Source organism: Narcine bancroftii, chromosome 5, assembly GCF_036971445.1.
Source record: "Narcine bancroftii isolate sNarBan1 chromosome 5, sNarBan1.hap1, whole genome shotgun sequence".
NCBI lineage: Eukaryota > Metazoa > Chordata > Chondrichthyes > Torpediniformes > Narcinidae > Narcine > Narcine bancroftii.
Window position 1 is genome coordinate 239,905,796 of NC_091473.1, and position 21,278 is coordinate 239,927,073.

The following is a 21,278-nucleotide window of genomic DNA, read 5'->3' on the forward strand; positions in this document are numbered from 1 at the left end:
TGCTTTTCTTCATGATTTTTTTCTTTGATTATATTCTGTGAAAACAAAAGTAACAAATTTTAAGTGTTGACAGTATTATTTTGTTTATTCCTGCCTCAGGGTCCGTCCACAGTCAGCCAAAGAGAAGATCGAGGGATGTCATATTTGTACATTGGTTACACCAGGGGAACCACAGGTTATCCTGGGGAAAGACAAGGCCTTTACATTTGACTTTATGTTTGATATGGATGCCAGACAGGATGAGGTTTATAAATCTTGCATCGATAAACTTGTGGAGGGATGCTTTGAAGGATATAACGCAACAGTGTTTGCCTATGGGCAGGTAAGAATAAAAGTAAGGCAATGGCATACTGGGAAAATGAGGTGATTTTAAAAATGTGTTACATTTTGTTGGTTGTCTGATATTTATTTTGAAATGTATTGGAAGGCTACAGTTCTATAATGAATTGTATTAACTGCATTGTTAATTATCAAGGAGACTGGTTCCTTCAGTATAATACATGTGGACCTGCTTAAACCTTATGGTTTCCCCACATGATCCAATAATAATAACTCATCAACTATAAATATAATTGTAGGCTTAATCATGCCATTGATTTAACCAGGAACAAGCCTTCAAATTGCTGCAATTGAATAGGTATTGAAATCACAACATGTACGCAACTATACACGGCCCTCCAGTAGAACAGCGCCTGAGACGTCACATTGCAAGCAGCCACTCTGTCGTTTCTTTGCGGGCGTGGAACCATGAGTAAACTCAATGGTTGTGAGCCATTCTTTTTTAACATACCATATGCCACTGAATGGTTGTCACCATATCCTACACACCCCTCGCTAAATACCGCTAGGCTTTCCCTCCATCTAATGGTCTTGTGTCAAGGGAAAAGTCAGCACAATACAGATAGTAAAAACACAAAACGCTGGAGGAACTCAGCCTGTCTCCCAGCGTCCATAGAAGGAAAAAAAAATAAAGAACCAATGTTTTGGGCCTCAGCCTATAGGTGGCATGGTTAGTGTAGTAGTTAGTGCAATGTTATTGCAGTGCTGGCAACACAAGTTTGAATCCATCACTGTTTGTAAGGAGTTTGTATGTTCTCCCTGTGTCTGCGTGGACTTCCTCCAATTACTCCGGTTTCCTCCCACCTTTCAAAGCGTACCTGGATTGTAGATTAATTGGGATATTTAGTTGGCACGGGCTCATGGGTCAGAAGGGCCTGTTACCATGCTCTATGTCCAAATTAAACTAAATATTTTTACCACCTATGAATGCTGCGAGACCTGCTGAGTTCCTCTTGCATTTTTGTGTTTTTACTTCGATCACGACTTTTGCAGATTTTCGTGTTTCACAGCACAATACTGATGTAATGGATTGCAAATTTGCAAGCAATCCTGTTTGTGGCTTTCAAGATCTTGTTTACATATTTTAAGTGTCTCCTAGCAACATCTTAAAGCCAAGGTCTTTCGGCTTGTTAGAGAGATTACATGTGTTAGTTTAGTTCCTTTGTTCTACGAAATGGTAAGGAATTAGAATGTTCTGACAATTTTATTGACTATCTAACAACACTTAATGGCTTGTAACAATGTCTAGCAACTGATAATAACATCCACAATGTTTAATAAACTTCTATAAACTCAACTTTAGTATGGATTTGTTTGAACGAGTCAGACAAAACAACATTCTGATATCCTCCAAGCGATTATAAAGGAAAATCGTCGCTACAACAGATGTCATCATAAATTCCAAAATGCACCAGTTCTGTCGTCATATAAATAGGGAAATTGGAAGAACTGGAAGTAAATTTCATTGTCTTTTTTTATAAAACTAAATCCATACTTTGAACATGAAGGAATTCCTACAAATAAAAATAAAACATGTCTTTCAGACTAAAACCTGGTGAAATCTTGCAAAAAATTCATTATTTGCAAATGACATTAAGATTGGAGGTGTTGTGGACAGCAAAGAAGGTTTTTCAAAGTTTGCAGAGGGATCTGGACCAGCTGGAAATATGGTCTGAAAAATGGCTGATGGAATTTAATACAGACAAGTGTGAGAGATTGCATTTTGGAAGGACAAATGAAGAGAGGGCATACATGATGAATGGTAGGGCACTAAGGAGTGTGATAGAATAGAGAGACTTAGGAATATAGATTCATAATACCCTGAAAGTGGAATCACAAGTGGATAGGGTTGTAAAGAGAGCATTTGGCATATTGTCCTTCATAAATCAAAGTATTGAGTATAAAAGTTGGGATGTTATAGTAAAGTTGTATAAGACATTGGTGAGGCCAAATTTGGAGTATTGTGTGCAGTTTTGATCACATAACTACAGGAAAGATATCAATAAGGTAGAAAGAATGCAGAGAAGATTTATTCAGATATGGCCTGGTCTTTGGAAACTGAGTTACAGAGAATGGTTAAACAGGTTAGGACTTTATTCCATGGAGCGTAGAAGAATGAGGGGAGATTTAAAAGAGGTATTTAAAATTATGAGAGGGATGGACAGAGTAAATATAGGTAGGCTTTTTCCATTGAGGGTAGGTGAGATACAAACCAGAAGACATGGGTTAAGAGTAAAAAGGGAAATGTTTAAGGGGAACTTCTTCACACAGCAAGTGGTGGAGGTGTGGAAGGAGCTACCAGCTGAGTTGGTGAATGTGGGCTCAATTTTAACATCTAAGAAGAATTTGGACAGGTACATGAATGGGAGAGGTATGGAGGGCTATGGACTGGGTGCAGGTCAGTGTGAATAGGCAAAAGAAAATGGTTCGGCACAGACTAGAAGGGCCAAAGGGCCTTGTTTCTGTGCTGAAGTTCTATATTTTGCTTTTATATCAATGAAAATGCACACCTATAAGCACTATATTCTAAAAATAATTTTGAACAGGTGAGAATAAATTGCAGATGAAATTAATAATGCCTTGTGATGTGCTACTGGGCATGCGTTAACATCTTCATCTGGTTATCCTTTATCACATGTGATAAGTCCTCAGATGGGATTACCCTGTAAAATTTGGTTAAATTTATCTCTTTTCTCATGAAATCCCTATAAAAAGATGGACACATTTCTCATTGGGCACAATTTCTTAACTTCATTTTTTTTTCCTGAGGTTTCTGTCTTGTGTGACTTCTAATTTTAGACAGGTTCGGGGAAGACTTACACCATGGGCTCTGGGTTTGACGTGAATATCACAGTGGAGGAGCAGGGAATAATTCCACGTGCAGTCAAACATCTTTTTGAAGGAATTGCAGAGCGGAAACAAGCTGCCCAGGATGAAGGAAAACAGCCTCCAGAGTTCAAAGTCAATGCTCAGTTTCTTGAGGTACGTCAACACATTTATGAAATTTTTGCGTAATACCATTACAACACTGGTGATCTAGATTCAAATCCACCAGAGTAATAATGAGCTTGTACATTCTCGCCGTGACCACATGGATTTCCCACAGGTGCTCCTGTTTTCTCCAACGTTCCAAAGACATATGGAGTTAGAAGGTTAATGGGTCAAACAGGTGTAATTGAGCAGCGTGGGCTAGTGAGCTGGAAGGGCCTGTTACTGTGTTGTATCCCTATGAAATGAAAACACAAGGGCATCAGTTTATTTGCAGTATAATCCCTGGTATCTGGCACCTATGGGGATTGATAGATGCTGGATGTGTCTTTTCTGGTTGTTTAAAACTTACTCTTACAATGCCTAGGTAATTCTCCTGCATTAAGAATAAACAGTTTAAAAGACAAAAGTACTACACTGTACTTACACTGAACAAACTTCACTTGCATGAATATATAAAACTTTAAAGCATTTTACTTTATTTTACTTTATTTGAAGACATTTAACTGCAGCTGCAGGTCTCTCCCCCTCCATGGAGTCACCTGAAAGATGAACAATAACATTATAGATAATTAACCCCCCTCACCCTCAAGTTTACTGATAAAGCCTTTGACTTACTAAGCAGGGATAAGGATACGATGGTGAATAGCGTCAACCAGCTCTTCATCCTGGGTGACACCATTGCTGGCTGAATATTTTCTCCCTGACTTTTTGGTGACAAAATAGAATGATGTTATGCTAACTTTATCTTTACTTTTCACCAACCGTTTATGTGTTACTTCAGAGAACATTTACTCTTACAATTTTAAACTTGTGCATTTTTTTTAACCTATTATTTTATTTTTATTTATTTTCCTCACTTTTTTGCCAGTTGCTTCAGGCTGCTTGAATTCTGAATAGTAGGGGTTTTACTGTATCAGTTGGCAGGATTGTACTAGCCTGCTTTGGTATTCGTGGGCATAACTATGGACATTGAATGTACAGTGAACTTTTTTGGAGGTGAGGGAAAAAATGAGCATTTTACACCGTCCAATAAGAAGTGTGTATGTTATATTTTGCAGAGAGATCAGATCAAAGGTCAAGAAGTGTGTTAATCTTTGTTTTATAAAAAAAGATAATCAAATGCAACACAAATCAAGGTTCAAATTTCAAAGTTTATTGTCAGCGTACATACATAACATCCCATGCAACCCTGAGATTCTTTTTCCTACAGGCCAGGCAGAATTTCTATTTTCTCCTTATTTCCACTGTAAACTGTACACAAGGTAAAGGTACATGTACATAGAATATAGAACAATACAAGCCCTCCAGCCCTCAATCTTGTGTGGTTCCATATATATCTTCCAAAAAATATTCGGTATCAAACTGTAGAAGAATGATTGATATCTCACATATTTTAATGCTTTTGACTTGTATCTCAATGCTAAAGCTTTTGCTTTTAACACAAGATGGGTGACAAACCTTTAGTCACATAAGATGGCTGAAAACAATTAGACGGCTGCAACTTTGACCTTGCAAGCGGCTTTGAGAATAGGTTATGCAGACCCTGCAAGGACAGAAACAATGAAAAGTAAAGATAAAGTTAGCATAACATCATTCTATTTTGTCACCAAAAAGTCAGGTGCCAGGGCTGGGAAACTTGTTTTTTCATATATAGAATGACGTAACATTAAGAGTGAGGGTCGTTCTGCCCCTTACTCACTTGAGATTGTATAAATATAGAAGCATCCATCTGTATCATTGAAGTGAGAGCTAAGATTTCAGGGAGATGTCTGCTTGAGACATCTCCCGACTCGTCATCCTCACTTTCTATATACAAATTGAACATTTATAATATAACCTGCTTGCTTTGAAAATCTATTTTTGCTGTGCGTTCTTTTGCAGTCTGATTTCATTTCAGAAGCACGGGCCGACCTCCACAAAATAATTACAAAATAAGAGTCCTGAAATGAGTCTCTGACTGAGTTTGTTGTTGAGGAGTCTGATGGTGAAGTGGTAACAATTCTTCCTAAACCCAGTCTTGTCACCATAACCATATAACCGTTTACGGCACGGAAACAGGCCATGTCGGCCCTTCAAGTCCGTACCGGTTCACTTGAACAACTCCACTAGCTCCTCCGCAAACTCCTGAGGAAGTAGAGGCTTTCTTCATGATGCCATTGGTGTCACACCTCTACATCTTTCCTGATGGCAGCAGCGAAAACAGGGGACATCCTGGGAGGTGTGGATCCTTAATGATTGCTGCTGCTCTCTGACAACAGAATTCCATGTCGATGTTGTCACTGGTGGAGAGAATTTTGCCTGTGATGTACTGGGCTGTGCCCACAATGTTTTGCAGGACTTTTGGCTCAGAGATATTGGTGCCCCCATCCCATGCCGTGATGTAGCCCATCAGCACACTTTGCTCTATGTATCTGTAGAAGTTTGCAAAGGTTTCCGATGTCATACTGAACCTCTGCATACTCCTGAGGAAGTGAAGGCACTCAACTAAGATGATATAATGACGTTATGTCATTTTCACAATGACATAAGATTGCTGGGTCCAGGACATAAGATGATTGGGTCCACCTCCAAGATAGTGACTCCCAAGAATTTAAGTTTGCTCACTCTTGCTATTTCTGACCCTCCAATGATCACTGGATTGTACACTTCTGGTTTTCCCTTCAATTAGAAGAGTTTTACCTCGTAGAAAGTTGGAGGATTGGGGTTCTCTGGAGGCACAATGCAGAGATCAGGAGGTATTCCCTCTGTTTATCAACTCTTAGATCATTCAAGGGTGCTTACCCAATGCTCTTGGCCAGTTTTGCTAGCTACATCCATCAGCTGCTCTCGATATGCAAACTTGACTGCTAGTAATCTGTTTCTATTATGATCACTGCCTGATCTTAAAAGCATCAGTGAAGTCAGGCTTCCAGAATGCTGTTTGGATGCAATTCCTGATGGCTCAGTAGGATTGTGCGGTTTTTACTGTGGTGAAAATTTTGAAATGATCTAAGTAAATTAAAAGTAATTGAATTGAGATATTCCAAACTGGACTGAAAAATGTGTTAATTTCCGTTGCAGCTGTACAATGAAGAGATATTGGATCTGTTTGACAGCACACGGGAGCTGGATTCACGCCACAGGAAATCCAACATTAAAATTCATGAAGGTCCCAATGGAATGATTCACACCAGTGGAGTTGTTTCACGTGCTGTTAATTCTGAACAAGAGGTATATATAATTGTCACTCAAATAAATTTGGCTGCCCAGTTCTTGAGATTTATTTTATTGGCAACTGTTTACAATTATGGTGAGAAGTCCGGACAGTGAGCTAAGTGGGAAAATGGATCAGCTCGATTAAATGGTGGGGCAGACTTGATGGGCTGAATAGCCTATTTCTGCTCCCAAGTCCTCTGGTCTTATTGATGCATATATCGGAGAAATGGTGGAATATGATCATGAGAATGTGTGGGATGGACTTGGTTGGAAATGCCTGTAGTCCTGTGAGAGCAATGCAAGTACCAGCAAGTTTAGTACTCCCTCATGAATGCTAAAGCTCCATATTTGCACAATGAGATCTGCTGTAGAACACAAAAGTCTGCAGACACCATGCGTGAAGTAAAAACACAATGCTGGAGAAACTCAACATGACAAAGTACCTTGATGAAGGGCTCAAAATGTTGGTTATGAATCCTAATCTTTGCTACATTGTTTGAACTGCTAAGTTTCTACACCACTTTGTTTTTACAATGAGCTCTGCTGGTTATTTTTTCTGGCTGAATTGTGCACGGAGTAAGGCATTGAAGTATGACCCTACTGAACTACCCTGCATTTATATCCGAGAATCTAACCAGGTCAGGTTAGACCGTACAAAGGATCCATGAGCCATGATTCATTTGAAAAGAAAAGAACAGTTGAGAGGAAATAAGGCAAGTATTAGGTTGGCTGCCATTTATTAAAATTAATTGGTTTACTTTTATGCTTAACTATTCAAGTGCTTTAAGTTATTATTACTTCCAATAGTTCAATCCTATTGCAATGTTTCTAAATTTCTGGGACCTTGTCTTGTGTTGCAAGTCCCCATCGCCATTTTGCTTCCAGACTTGGCTCTTCATAAAGTTGCTGTCAGCAAGTTATGGGCCATTCTTTGAAAGAGATGGGAGAATAAGGTTAATGCAGAGATGTGTGATAGTTGATATCACATGAAAGTAATGAATGTTGACTTGCCATGCCAGGAACAAGCGAAAGGTTTAGTCTTGGTCATTATTTCATCATCGTGACCTGGATTATGTTTCTTGGTTTAACCTCTGCTATTTTCAATTTACTGTGATGATCTATCGCTGAATGTGATCTAATGTGATCTCACTCTGTGATTGACTTTTCATTTGATGTGATTGCATTAGGACTATTATATTTTTCAAATGCTGCACCTTGAGGTGTTATCCAGAAATGGATTTAAACTCCCTTTTTTTTGTTAGAAAATATTATTGATTTCTTTAATGATACCAGCTTGTGCACTTACATCAAGATATACAGAGTTCAACCACTTCTAACTTCCACTTGGATAAGTATAGATTACATGATTTCAAGATTTGTGGCTTTTTTCCAAAAATTCTTTTCCTCCTTGGAGGCACTGAACCTTGCCTAGGTTTGATTTCACTGGTGGCAGAAACCTTCCAGTAACTTGCCTGTAGTTTTCGTTATCAGATTTTGAAAGGCTATTTGGCAACGTGAAGCATAATGGCCAAAAAATTCCTTTACTCAATGTTAATAGATGCACTGAGTACAGAATGGGAGCTGCTGCAGAAGGATTGGGGATGACTGCCAAGTTTGCCCCTCTAGACATTGACCTTAAATCGAGCACAGAAACCCATTCTGTGGATTTACTGGAGTTAGCTATCAGAGAAATCTCATCTATGGCAGTGCAGTCTCCAACCATGTTCCGTTACCTTGTCTTTAGAGAAACAATTAATTTATATTTGTATTTTTAATCAAAAGCTCATGTATGCGAATTATTCCCAATTTAAAAAAAATATAAGATATTTACAGTAAAATCTCTGTTATCTGGAATTCAAGCAACCGGCAAACACAAGCATCCAGCAATAAAAAAAAGGAAAAATAAATGGGTAAAAAAAATACAGTTTAAAATTGGTGCACCTGGCTGTTCATTCTCCATTCATGCAACACGTAGTCTCAAGCAATCAGAAAACTCGCTTATCTGGAATCTACCGATCACCGTAGGTGCCAGATACCAGAGGTTTACTGTACCTAAAAATCTGGACTTTGCTCTTTTTGGATTCCATTTTGGTGACTTGTTCAATTCTGATTGAACCATTTGTGAGGTGATTTGAACTTTATTGGCAACTTCTTTTATGGAGTTGATGTTTGAGCTTACACGTGCAGTGGAAATGTTCATTGAGTGAGACAACTTCAGCCAACAGGCCAGTAAGATATTCAGATAAAGAATATCATCACTCATTGTCCTCTTTGTGCAAATATTCTGGTTCTGGGATCAATGTCCTCTGACACAAATAGTTACCAATTACCATGGGTTTGAACACAAAATAATCAATCTTCATTTATGTGAACAGTTGAGAGATTCTACTTTGTTATGAATATGACATCTCTTTTGAGCAGCAGGGAATTGCTAATGGAACTTTATCTCTGCAGCCCCATTTGGGAATATCCAGTGATATTGGTGAAGTTTGTGAGCTTAATTCAGATCAGCAGAGAGAGTGAATGAAAGGATAATTATTCCTCAGTTTTGTTTTTGCAGATGATACAGTGCTTGAAGCTGGGTGCTCTTGCTCGCACCACTGCAAGCACACAGATGAATGCTGAGAGCTCCCGTTCCCATGCGATTTTTACAGTCCACATCTGTCAAATGAGGGTCTGTCCAAGGCAAGATATGGTATGTTCTTCGTACAAGGTTAATGTTGATTAGTAATTCTGAGATAAAGTGGTATGATTTTTTTTTGCCATTCAATTAAATATTTTGAGTGCTCTTTCATTTTGAAAAGGCCAGATTTGAATGATTTTCAGTTGTGTTTCACTGACAGCATTGATGAGAATATCATGACACTTCTGTCATTTATAATATTGATTCTCCAAATATTGTGTTGTTGGATTACAACCTTTTTTTTGCTTCTCCAAAACTGATTGACTTGACGTACATTTTCATTGTGATGGCATAGTAATTGGGCTTGAGCAGTTGACAAGGCACCTGAGGTTCAATTTTCACCCAAGATTGGACCACTCTATTGGATACCTAATGGAACCCAGAGCAAAATTCAAGATTATTTTATTGTCATGTAATAAAACAGAAAATGTTATATTACACTAAATTCCCTTTAGTCTAACGTCATCCAAAGATTCACTACCAGCAGAAATTGCCCAGTGCCCCTTGCAACCAGAGAAAGAGAAGCAAAAAAGAGTCTCTCCAGGGTGACCAAGTGTCCATGAATTTGCCTCCAGTGCTTCCGAGCTCCAGATGCAAACCTCTGACGTGATAAGGAAACCCTCAGCACCCTTGGCACCCTATCGCATCCCGGTTCCGATACCTGGTACCCCTTCAGCCGGTCTCGAGCCATTCTCCTGCAGTCTGGTCTGGGTTCCTCACCTCAATAGATCAACAGCCCACTGCCTGTGTATTTTTTTTTGGCCCATGGTTACCATCCCGTGGGCCATTTCTTCTGTTTCTCTTTCTCAAACAGGGGGGTGGCCTCCCCGTTTTCTGGTGCCCTGTGCCAGTCCTCTGCTTCCCTGGAGTCTGCAACCCGTGGGGCGCCATCATCTTGGGCCCAGACCCTGCAGTCACAGGATTTTAAACTAAGCCACACAGGCCATATAAAGCTTGTGCGGAACCGATGGCGGTTGGACTGGGCGGTTGAACCCTGCGGGGGAGCACTGTGTCTCTGCGGGACTTCACCAGCAGCAGCTTTGCCATTTCAGTAGCTCTTGGCAGCGCTGCCGTTTTGATAGATGCAGTGTCTTCTGTCACTCAATATATCGGAGACTTGCTTCCATTGGAATGTGGAACATTAATAGTTTCCAGCAAGGTTTTGCCCAATATTTGCAAATAAAGTTAGCATATCATCACGGCCACAAATTAAGTTTTGCTTTCATCCCTGACCTTATTTGAATAAAAAGTAACCATCTTAAAATTTGTACAACAGGTATTTCCTTGGGACCAGTTGCCACCTGGTACCCTGGGGTGATTTGTTTCACTCCTACATGCTCATTTTATTTAGCCCCAATCCAGAGATCAAATCTTGGGCCTCAAGTTATTCTCACTTGCCCTCAGCCACACTTTCACTCTTTTTACACTGATACTTCAAGCCAGGTCTAATCCTCCTTTAAAACACCTCGCCTATGGTATAAATGTGACAAAGGTGAATTGAGGGGGGTCATTTCAGACCCACTTTTTATCAGCCAAGCGAGGTAGTATCAGAGGTAAAGCGAGTGTAAAAGGGAGAGCCGTTGTTGCCGAGTCCAAACGGGAATGAAATGCGATGTCCCGCCTCTTTTGCTCCGGATTGCTGTGTAAAAAGACTCACTGACCCAGCATTTCTTCTTTTCTGTGTGAACAAGCAAGTCAGCTTCCAGAAACGGGTCAATAATGCAGAAGGAGTATATGTAAGCACGACAGAGTTCTTTCTTTGTTTCAGACTTCTTTAATTACTTGAATTGAAATTGTGTAGCTTTCATTTGGCCCTTTTACACTGCCCATGAAAGGCAGTAATTAATGGCCTTTTTACCTTTTCACTTAACTGTGTGAATGCAACCAAACTGGGATAGTGGGCCATTTTCACCCCTGTACTTACCCACCAAGATAGGTAGTATCAGAGCCTATGTGTTTCACATCGGCTCCAGTGTTAAAGGCTTACCCACCTTCCCAGGATGCCAACTCTGTAATGCTGCAGGTCCCACCTCCTGTTGCACCAGGATGCTGGATCTCCATGTAAAAATTCACACTGAACTGGCTTTTCTTGGTTCATTGTGAACACTCTGATGCGACCTGACCCGGCATTAAACACAAGTCATTGACGTGCCAATTTACAGGGATCTCTGTAAAAGGGACAAGAGTGTGTTTCAAACCAGTGCCTCTAACTAATTTAAAAAAAAACAGTAATTTCATTCTGGCAAAAACAACTTTGCTACCATACAATAGTAAAAAAATAGTTATTCTCTTTTGCTGTTTGTGGAGCCTTGTTTTTGAGTTGGCTGATGGGTTTCTTGCAGAAACAAAAGTGATTAATTATCCAAAGAGCACGGTAAGGTCACCCATTTCATCCAGCTCCACTTGAACAATGTGAAGATGTATTGAGATGTCTTCTTTGTCCTTCAGGTGAATGGAGAGATAAATGGAGTGGCACATGAACCACAGCCAGTAAATGAGTACGAAACACTGACAGCTAAATTCCACTTTGTTGATCTTGCTGGTTCAGAAAGGCTGAAACGAACTGGAGCAACAGGGGAGAGGGCGAAAGAAGGCATTTCTATCAACTGCGGTCTGGTGAGGAATAAACAGAACTACATAACGTTCTTCCTTTCACTGAAATTTATTATCTAACCTGCTATACCTGTGCATTTTTGAGTACTTCCAATGTTACCAGAAAAATTTAAATTGAGAATTAATGCTGGTAGAATAATATATTTTAATGTGATTGATCTTTGACGTTTTTGGGTCATGCTGCTACAATCCAATCTTAACTCTTGTGAAAATGTTTTTAAAAGGAGTTTTGCTGCTTTGGGGCATTGGTACTCATGTCCTGAAACCATAATTATGTACATTTTTCATGAGGTTGATCAAACTGACAATCTAAATAATTTTTTTATATTTTAACTTGATATATCTAGATCTTAAGCTTTTAATCACAGACGCTGGAACTTAGTAACAGTCGAGGCTCTATTCAGATTACACCAGAGTAGCATAAGAAATAGGAGCAGGAGTTGGCATCCAGCCCGTCGACCCTACTCTGCCATTCAAAGAGATCGTGGCTGATCTGATGATAGGCTTATCTCTGCTTACCTGCCTTTTCCCCATATCCCTTAATTCCCCAACTATGCAAAAATCTATCCAACCTTGTCTTAAATATATCCACTGTTCCAATGGGCAGCAAATTCCATAGATTCACTACCCTCTGGGAAAAGCAGTTCACCCTCATCCCCATCCTAAAACTACTACCACGAATCCTGAGGCTTTGTCCCCTAGTTCTCGCATGCCAATATTATTTTTCCTGTTCAAAATACAGAGCATGATTACTTTTGATCTCATCAGTCCTGGAGCAGTCCATATCTAAACATAATCTCATCAATTATTTTTAAAGGTTCCTTACTTACTTTCCCATCAAACAATGTTCATTTTCTTTTTTGTTTTTTTTGACTATGCTGTGATCACAAACTCTCTGAAATGCTGGGGAAACTCAACAGGTCTCATGGCGTCCATAGGAGGTAAAGATGTATATAAAGTGACATTTGGGTCTGAGCCCTTCTTCAAGGCCTGAGTAAAAAGCAGGAAGGCATCTGAATTAAAAGGCTGGGGAGAAGGGAGGAATGGGCAGGGGGAGGAGTACAGATAAACTGACAAAAGGTGTTAATTGGGTATCGATGGGACACAGGAAGGGTGATCATTTTTTTTTAAATTTATAAATACAGCATGCTAACAGGCCATTTCAGCCCACGATTCCGTGCCACCCAATTTACACCCTATTAACCTACACTGCTGTTCATTTTCAGTGGTGGGAGGAAACTGGAATCAGAGCTGAGGGAAAGATGACAAGGAAAAGGGGAGATAGAGGAAAGAAGACATAGGAAAAGATGGTGGGGGTGGGTAGGGCAACGGAAACTGGAGAAGTTAATGTTAATGCATCCGGTTGAAGGGTGCCCAGACAGAGAAGAGGCGTTCCTCGAATTTTTGGGTGGTCTCAGCCTGGCAGTACATAAGACTATGGACATACATATGTCGGCACGGGAAGGGGCGGGGAATTAAAATGGGTGGTTACTGGGAGATCCACACTATTGAAATGACAGAGCCAAGGCCAAGGCCAGAGCTTAATATATTTTTGCAATTTTTTTTGTCATTTTACTTTCCAATGGTTCCCTTTGTTCTCAAACAGACCTATTTGTCTGAGAATGTAATTCCAAATTTTCAAGTGTTATTATTCCTATCTTTCAGTTCATTGTAGCTAAAGTTTTAAAATTTAAATCTTGCCGTTACTGTGATATGATCGGTGCTGTAGATCTGTGTTCTGTTAAGAGCAATGAAACCCTCCTATATAATTACTCTGTCCTTAGATACTGAAATACATAGTGATTTCATTTCTTCTAGCACTGATATTGGTTACCAATTTAAAAAAAAATAAGTTTCTGAATTTCCCTGAGAGCCATTTGAGCAACTTTTCAAATATGAAAAATGGAATGTAGAATTGTATTCAAGTGGGTTTCATTGAGGAATTAGGATATAATTTGAAGATTAAATCTATGATTATCTAATTTTAAATTTAAATCATTATTTTTCATTACTTTTCACCTTGAGGAGAACTATTCATCCAATATTAAGTACCCTTTATATTTAAGAAAGTTGAAGTTCCTGTACTGATTATAGTATTCACTTCCATCCACGTGGGCAGAATATTTTATGTTAAAGCATCCATCTTTCAAGAACCAACCAGGCAAACTGATTTTACAGTTGCATTTGATTTTTCTTACAGGAGGAACATTTAAATCAGTGGGAAGTTTTGTTTAACTTTAATATAATACCCTAGAACAGCCGTTCTCAACATTTTTTTTGGCTCTGGCCCCCTAATGACCCAATTCCCTGTGAGGCAGTCACTTTTTAGTTCTTACTTCTGTACCGACAACTTCTCCTACCGACAACATAAAAATTATATTATGATTTCAGTCTGTGGCCACTTAAATATGCTGTAGGATCAGGGGTGGGGGTGGGGGAAGGGGAACTGAAAATGGCTGCCCAGGAGTATGTATTTTCAAATGATACTCAATGTTGGTCATTATGAATAAACCTTTGAAAGATTGTTTTATTTTAAATTCATTATTTGAGAAACATTTTGGATGAACTGGAATGCAAGTTATTTTTACTGTAAAATCTATCCACTAGTAGAAATTTGCTTTCTGTTAGTAGTTTAGGACCCATGGGAATCATATCAGGCACACCTGTGTTAATATGTTTCTTAAGTGGTTATAAGCTAAAGAATGGAATACAGTCATGAGTCGCTTAACATCCATGATACGTTCTGTGAAAAAGGACGTTATGCGATTTGGACGTTGCGAGAGCACTATATTATATACAGGTACACGATCCTTTATCCGGACATCTAAAATCCGGAAAGCTCCAAAATTCAGCAAGCGGGGACCGGCGGTCAGGGGAGACTGCCAGGCGGTCGGGGAAGACTGCCAGGCGGTCGGGGAAGACTGCCAGGCGGTCGGGGAGACTACCAGGCGGTCGGGGGAGGCGGCTGAGAGACCGGCGGTCGGGGGAGATGGACGGGGTAGACTGCCGGGCGGCTGAGGAACGCGGTTGGGAGAGACTGCCGGGCGGCTGAGGGACTGGTGGTTGGGGGAGACGATCGGGGTAGACTGCTGGGTGGCTGAGGGTCCGGTGGTCAGGGGAGATGGCCGAGGGACCACTGTTGGGGTAGACTGCCAGGCAGCCAAGGAACGCGGTTGGGGGAGACTGCCGGGCGGCCGAGGGACCGGTGGTCGGGGGAGACGGCCGAGGGAACGCGGTCGGGGGAGACGTCCGGCAGCCGAGGGACTGCGATTGGGGTGTGGTCGGGCGACCGAGGGACCACGGTCTGGGGAGATGGCCAGGCGGCTGGAAAGGGGTGAGGGTGATAAGGCAGGACAATTCGGGTGGGCTTTCCGAAATCTGGAAAAATCTGAAATTCGGAACACACTGTCCCCCAAGGGTTCCGGATAAAGGATCGTGCACCTGTATTTAACAAAGTTATATGGGATACTGTAGTGTACTTGTATTGACTAAATAGCCAAGAAACTGTACATATATATATACAGTACTGTATTTCAGTTCATGTATCTGGCTGTGTTTCCTGTCCTTGACCTCAGACAATCCCAGTTCAGCTCTTTCCTTCCAAAGTCAGGTCATGTACAATTTGTGCCCCAGGACTTTAATCTCCCTGTTATCGGACATTGATTTTCTTTTCCGTGTTTACCACCTCACAAAGCTGTCTCTTTATGTTCACACATTGTCTTCAGTTCATTGCAGTACGGTAATACTTCAATAAGGCTATTCCCATTACTGTTGCTTTGATTGCGCTTTATCTGCCACTGCCCCACAGAACCATATTGTTCAGCAGTCCTGCTTGAACATGCTAACCAGCTAACTCTAGTGGCCTGCATTCTGCCCATATACCTTGAAGTCTCCCCTGTCCATGTCCCTGTCTAAGTACCTTGTGAACCATACAGTTGACCCGGATTCTGCCACTTACTCTGGCAGCTTGTTCCAAGTACATCTGAAATGTCCCTTTCTCTGATGGGACCTCGGATGTATATGCGGTCAGATGTTGGCCCAACGGACCTTATGTGGCACATAACTGTATTTGGTAATAACTATTATTCTAGAAGGTAAAGGTAAAAGGAACAGTGGAGATAATCCCACGCTGAATTGTTTCCTTCAGATTTCAGATTCATTGTCAGGGTCCACGCATACAACTCTGAGATTCCTTTTTCCTGTGGGCGCGGCAGGATTACCACTAATTGATAGTGCAAAAATTAATTGCACGCAACGTGAACAGTGTGTATTAATGGAAGTCTGTCTAGTAGCTCAGTATGAGAGCTATTGGAAAGATGATGAAGGGTAAAAGTAAAAGAGATGAGACAAGGAGAATTAAATGTTCTTCACTTTTGCAGAAATATGATGCTCTCGGAGCTCCTTTAACATGCGCACAACTAGAAGTTTTTCGACTTTGCTTGAGTTTACAAGTGTTCGGTTCAGTGTTCTCATGGAATACAAGATGCATATCAGATTTATCAAATCTCTCTTGTAATCTCCTTTCTCATTTGCACTGTAACTTTGAAAATTGAAACTCCCAACTTGTCAAACACATTATTCGCCTTTTACATATTGTGTCCATCAAAGGTGTTTCCCTCTTCTAACACATTAATGACATTCACGCATTAACAAGACAGTGCATTATGTTTTGATATTTCTCTACCTGAATATGGTCCTTTCTAGAAAGCACAGAATATCAGCAATGATAGGATTGGATTTTGCCTTGAATGGATTTAGAACCATGAGTTCAATATGGAGATCACCTCAGTGGTGTGCACAGTTATGTTTAACCACTCCCTCCACCAAATTTAAAAGAAACCCATCTCTCATTTTAATTTAGAGATACAGTACAGTTACAAGTCTTTTAACAGCCCACACTTTCCAAATACACTCGTGTGACCAATTATCCCGCTAACCCAGAATGTTTTGGAATGTGGGAGGAAACCAAAAAACTTGGAGTAAACCCACGTGACCACGGGGAGAATGTATATACTCATTGCATGCAGCAGTGGTTTTGAACACAGGTCTCTGGCGCTGTAACAGTGTTGAACTAAATGCTACACTAACCATGCCACCTTTTTAAAATTTAATTTTTCTTAAATTATTCTGTCTTTTCTTTGATCTTAACTGAAGCTGTCACTGGGAAATGTTATCAGTGCATTGGGAGACCAAAGCAAGAAGAGTCATCATGTGCCATACAGGGACTCCAAATTGACAAGGCTTCTTCAAGATTCACTGGGAGGAAACAGGTACAAACAGGCTAAAGATTCTACACACTAAATTAAAAGATCGAGATGTGATTTAAAGATTTTTTTCAAAAAATGGCTTAAAGACAGTTTTAATCAATATAATTCAGGTAAGGAACAATTATAATGTCAATTAATTTTTCGGGAATATGAAAGTTTAGGAAAAACTCCTCCCATCCAAATATTATGCATCTAACATATATGTTAAAAGGAAATTATGATTCAATTTATTTTCCAACAAAGTTGTTTATAGTGGGAACATGGTCACCATCTTACAGGAAAGAGTAATAGCAAAAGAGCAGTTTAAAAGAAGGTTTCATGAGCTGAATTTTGATTATCAGGAAAAATTGTATTAACTGGGGCTGTTTACTTTTGTACAGAAGGGGCGAAGGAAGGATTCCGTTGTGTTTTAAAAGTGCCATGTAGATTAGTTAGAATAGATCAATTTTCCTTTGACATGGATATCATGAGTTGGCAGCGACTTCATGTAATTGGAACTGTAATTTGAGGAAATCTTTTTTTCATTTAGTGTGGAAATTTAGCACGCTGTCTGAAAATCTATGCCTGGCAGAAGCAGAAATCCATAGCGTACTTAACAAGTTCTTTGACCAGTATTTGGATGTTTACAACCCACAAATCTATGGATTAACAAATTAAAAGTAGGATGTGGTGAGAAGACTCTATATCCCTGCAGCATGGATAACTGCAAACAAATGTGGAAGCCTCCTGAATCATACATTCTGCACAGCTCTACAAAGTGATGAAATAAGGCAATTCATTATGTTTGGGATAAAGAATGAGGGATAGAACAAAGCAGCCTGTTGGATTTTAAAATGTAGATTCAAATACCACATTGGTTCAGGGAGGAGAAATCTTGTTTGGGAAGTCACACAGGGTTTTTCGAGTGAGAGTGAAGGTGGGTGGAGAAGGCTGGGTTGACGAGTGATAAGACTAGAAAAAGCTTGAACATGAGTTTGAAACATTTTGGAATGTCCTGAGCAGATTAAATGGTGCCAGTAATGGATAAGTACTTGAGAGAATTTACTAAGGTGAGAAGAGATTCTTTTAAGGCAGGTTATATGAGGTTTAGAATGTTAATGGAGTCAACTGCGCTGACTTTATGGATGGTTTTATTTTTGAAGGTACAACCTTACAGAAGTTCAAACTAAAAGGCAGAATGAAGTTCAGAAAGTTGGTGGAGGAAGGATAAGTGGGAAGAAAAATTATTTCTTTGAGAAGTAGCTTTATTTTCAATACAGGGATCATGTTTATTTCTCATGACGAAAATAAATACTGAATCCAACCCAATTTTCTAAATTATATATTTTTTACGACGTACAGCACAGAAACAGGCCCTTCCAGCCTACAAGCTTGTGTCACCCAAATACACCCAATTAGCCTACAGTTTGAAGGGTGGGAGGAAACTAGATCGCCAAGAGGAAACCCACACAGACACGGGGGGATCTCCTTGCAGATAGTGCTGGATTTGAACTCAGTTCGCGTGGTGCTATAATAGTGTTGCACTAACCGCTACACTAACCGTCCCACCCTCTAACCACAACTTTTGTATATCCTTGTAAGATGTATCATCAATAATATACAGAATATGTAGTATAGTTGTATCACTTTCCCAGACGACTTAAAAGAATGAAACTCCCCTTCTTTACAGTCGAACCATCATGATTGCTTGCATAAGCCCATCCGATCGTGACTTCATGGAAACTCTTAATACCCTCAAGTACGCAAATCGAGCACGAAATATCAAGAACAAAGTTGTGGTCAACCAAGACAAAACAAGTCAACAAATCAGTGCTTTGAGGGCAGAGATTGTTCGACTTCAGATGGAGCTGATGGAGTACAAGACAGTAAGTGAATTCTGGATGACCAATGACCCGGGTGTCATTCACCAGGAGAGATTTGAATTTGAATTCCAGGGTGTACGTTTCAGCGGCATAAGCTTTCCTTTAATGAATTCAATATGAAATGGGGATTGATTACCATGCAGAGATGCTCAGTCACACATACTTCCAATATTCACTTGCATGTGATGACATTTATAAATAACAAATGACATTGGATAAATATTAATTTACTTATTTTCCATATGCAAAAGAAAAAAATGTTGCATAAGTGTATCTAGATAGCATTTTGCAAAATTAGCTGATGTGTTCAGAATAGGTTTGAGAATCAAGGCTGGGCGTCTATTATCAACAGACAGTGGTCCTTTTGGAGAGGGGAGCTCACAAAAGGGCACACACTCACAGACTAACCCAAAATAATACACAAATAATTGTAAATTGGGTGCAAATAAATTGCTGCTCAATAGTCTCAACTCCCCATTGGGAATGCAAGGCCTAAACACACAATGCTCATCCATCCACAGGCACACCACACTAATGAACAGTAAATTATTTACAACAAGTATATCAAATTGAACCCAGTTTCCAGCTCGACCATGGCTCAGGATCTGGGACTGGCCCATTGCAGTTGGCCTTCCGGTGCCCGCCCATGGCCTGCAGCCTGGACTTCTTTGATGGTCTTGGGGCAGCAGCAAAAGAGGACGAACAGTGGAAGGCCCATTCATGTGACCTGCTTGGACCAATCACACAGGTGGGCAGGTGAGGTGACTTCTGACTAGGTTCCCACTGAAGAGGTCACATGACTCTCCACAATCCACACTGTCGCTGAGATTCACCATTATTTAAAAAAAAATCTATATATTAACCAAGCATGACATGAATGTCTACGTACCATATCCAAAAATGAAAAGAGTTTTGAAATTATAGAGACAGTTTCATTAGATTGCTAATATATTAACTGTGTTTCAAACTTCAACGTGTGTGTGATCCAATTTTTCTGAACCCCTCTCGGGGAATTAATGAAGACACTGTTTGAAGTCATTTCTGGTCATGTTTTTAAAGGGTAAACGAGTCATTGATGCTGATGGTTCTCAAGGTTACAGTGACTTGTGCCATGAAAATACAATGCTGCAGAAAGAAAATGATACTCTGAGAATGAGATTAAAAGCAATGCAAGAAACAATTGATGCACTGAATAACAGAGTGACACAGCTCTTGAGTAATGAAGCCACTCAGATAATAGCAAGTGCAGGTAAATTGATTCATTCTCATATTGATCGCACGAATGCCATTTTAGTGAGGAATCCTTGGGAACGTCTCATGAAAAAAATCGAATGTACTCGTTAGGTATTCTGATCAGTGATGATGTATAATGTATGTGCATTTATTTGCTGAGTTACTTTCTTGTTGGAGTCCTCCTTTGTGATATTAAACGGTCATTAATTTATCAATTTCATGTAGTTTTATGTGGTGTTAAAATTATTTAGAAGTTTGCTTTATTAAGCGGTGGCCCTGATTAAACCAAATGATTTTCATAATCATGTTTTATTGTGTATTGTTCTGCATGAATTATCTTTGCAGTTACAGTTTAAATCATTTTGTTGACATTCTTGCGAATCGATTGTGATGTATAAATCATTTGTCTTTTTGGCTACTCTTCTATTTCAGTCATTTTCAAGTATTCTTTGAGTATTTTTTTTAAAATGAAACTCTTACCTTATTATGTTGTTGGTTTTCATCGGAACATATTGAATGGTTAATCCAGATGATTGATTTACAGGGAGAATTGACAGTTGCTGCTGAGTGTAGTCGGTTGGAGTTCCTCAACTTACTGAACTTATGGGATGTTTCTATTGCTGTTATAATGTATAGAAAGGCATTTAGTTTCTGTATTGACTAATAAAAGTGAGAAATGGATGCTGCAAGACCTGCTGTGTTTCTCCAGCACTTTTGTGCACTGCTCTAGACCCCAGCATCTGCCGATTTTCCTCAATACCTAGTAAGTCAGTCTGTATTTGTGGAGGGAAAAACAGATGTAACATTTCACGTTACTGATCTTTGACCAAATGGCATTTTTGATCAGTGAGCAGAAACAAAGCAAAATTGACCTGAAATATTGTTTTTTTTTTCAAATGTAAAACACAAAAGTCTGCAGACACTGTGGTTGAAGTAAAAACACGACAGTGGAGAAACTCAGCAGGTCAAACATTGTCCTTTGTACAGCAAAGATAGAGATACCAACATTTCGGGCTGGTGCTATAAAGGCATTGCACTAACTGCTACGCTAACTGTGCTGCCCTACAGTGTTATTTCCTGTTTTAAGCTTTGTTC

At 39.8% G+C, this 21,278-nt stretch overlaps 1 protein-coding gene and 1 long non-coding RNA gene across 4 annotated transcripts in view; one reads left to right on the forward strand and one right to left on the reverse strand.

Moving 5' to 3' along the window:
• The window catches only part of kif21b (kinesin family member 21B), a 217,739-nt gene that overhangs the window by 128,032 nt on the left and 68,429 nt on the right, over positions 1–21,278 (forward strand). For all 3 annotated transcript variants that reach the window (XM_069941774.1, XM_069941776.1, XM_069941775.1), the window contains 8 exons: positions 100–322; positions 3,139–3,321; positions 6,391–6,540; positions 9,086–9,220; positions 11,657–11,824; positions 16,976–17,091; positions 18,758–18,953; positions 20,010–20,199. In XM_069941774.1, the coding sequence (XP_069797875.1) occupies positions 100–322; positions 3,139–3,321; positions 6,391–6,540; positions 9,086–9,220; positions 11,657–11,824; positions 16,976–17,091; positions 18,758–18,953; positions 20,010–20,199 (1,361 nt within the window). The remainder of the gene's footprint in view (positions 1–99; positions 323–3,138; positions 3,322–6,390; positions 6,541–9,085; positions 9,221–11,656; positions 11,825–16,975; positions 17,092–18,757; positions 18,954–20,009; positions 20,200–21,278) is intronic.
• LOC138765082 (uncharacterized) lies at positions 4,809–21,122 on the reverse strand. Its single transcript, XR_011358466.1, has 3 exons — positions 20,664–21,122; positions 11,200–11,376; positions 4,809–4,873 (listed from the first exon to the last, which is right to left on the reverse strand). It is a non-coding gene; the product is annotated as an uncharacterized lncRNA (long non-coding RNA).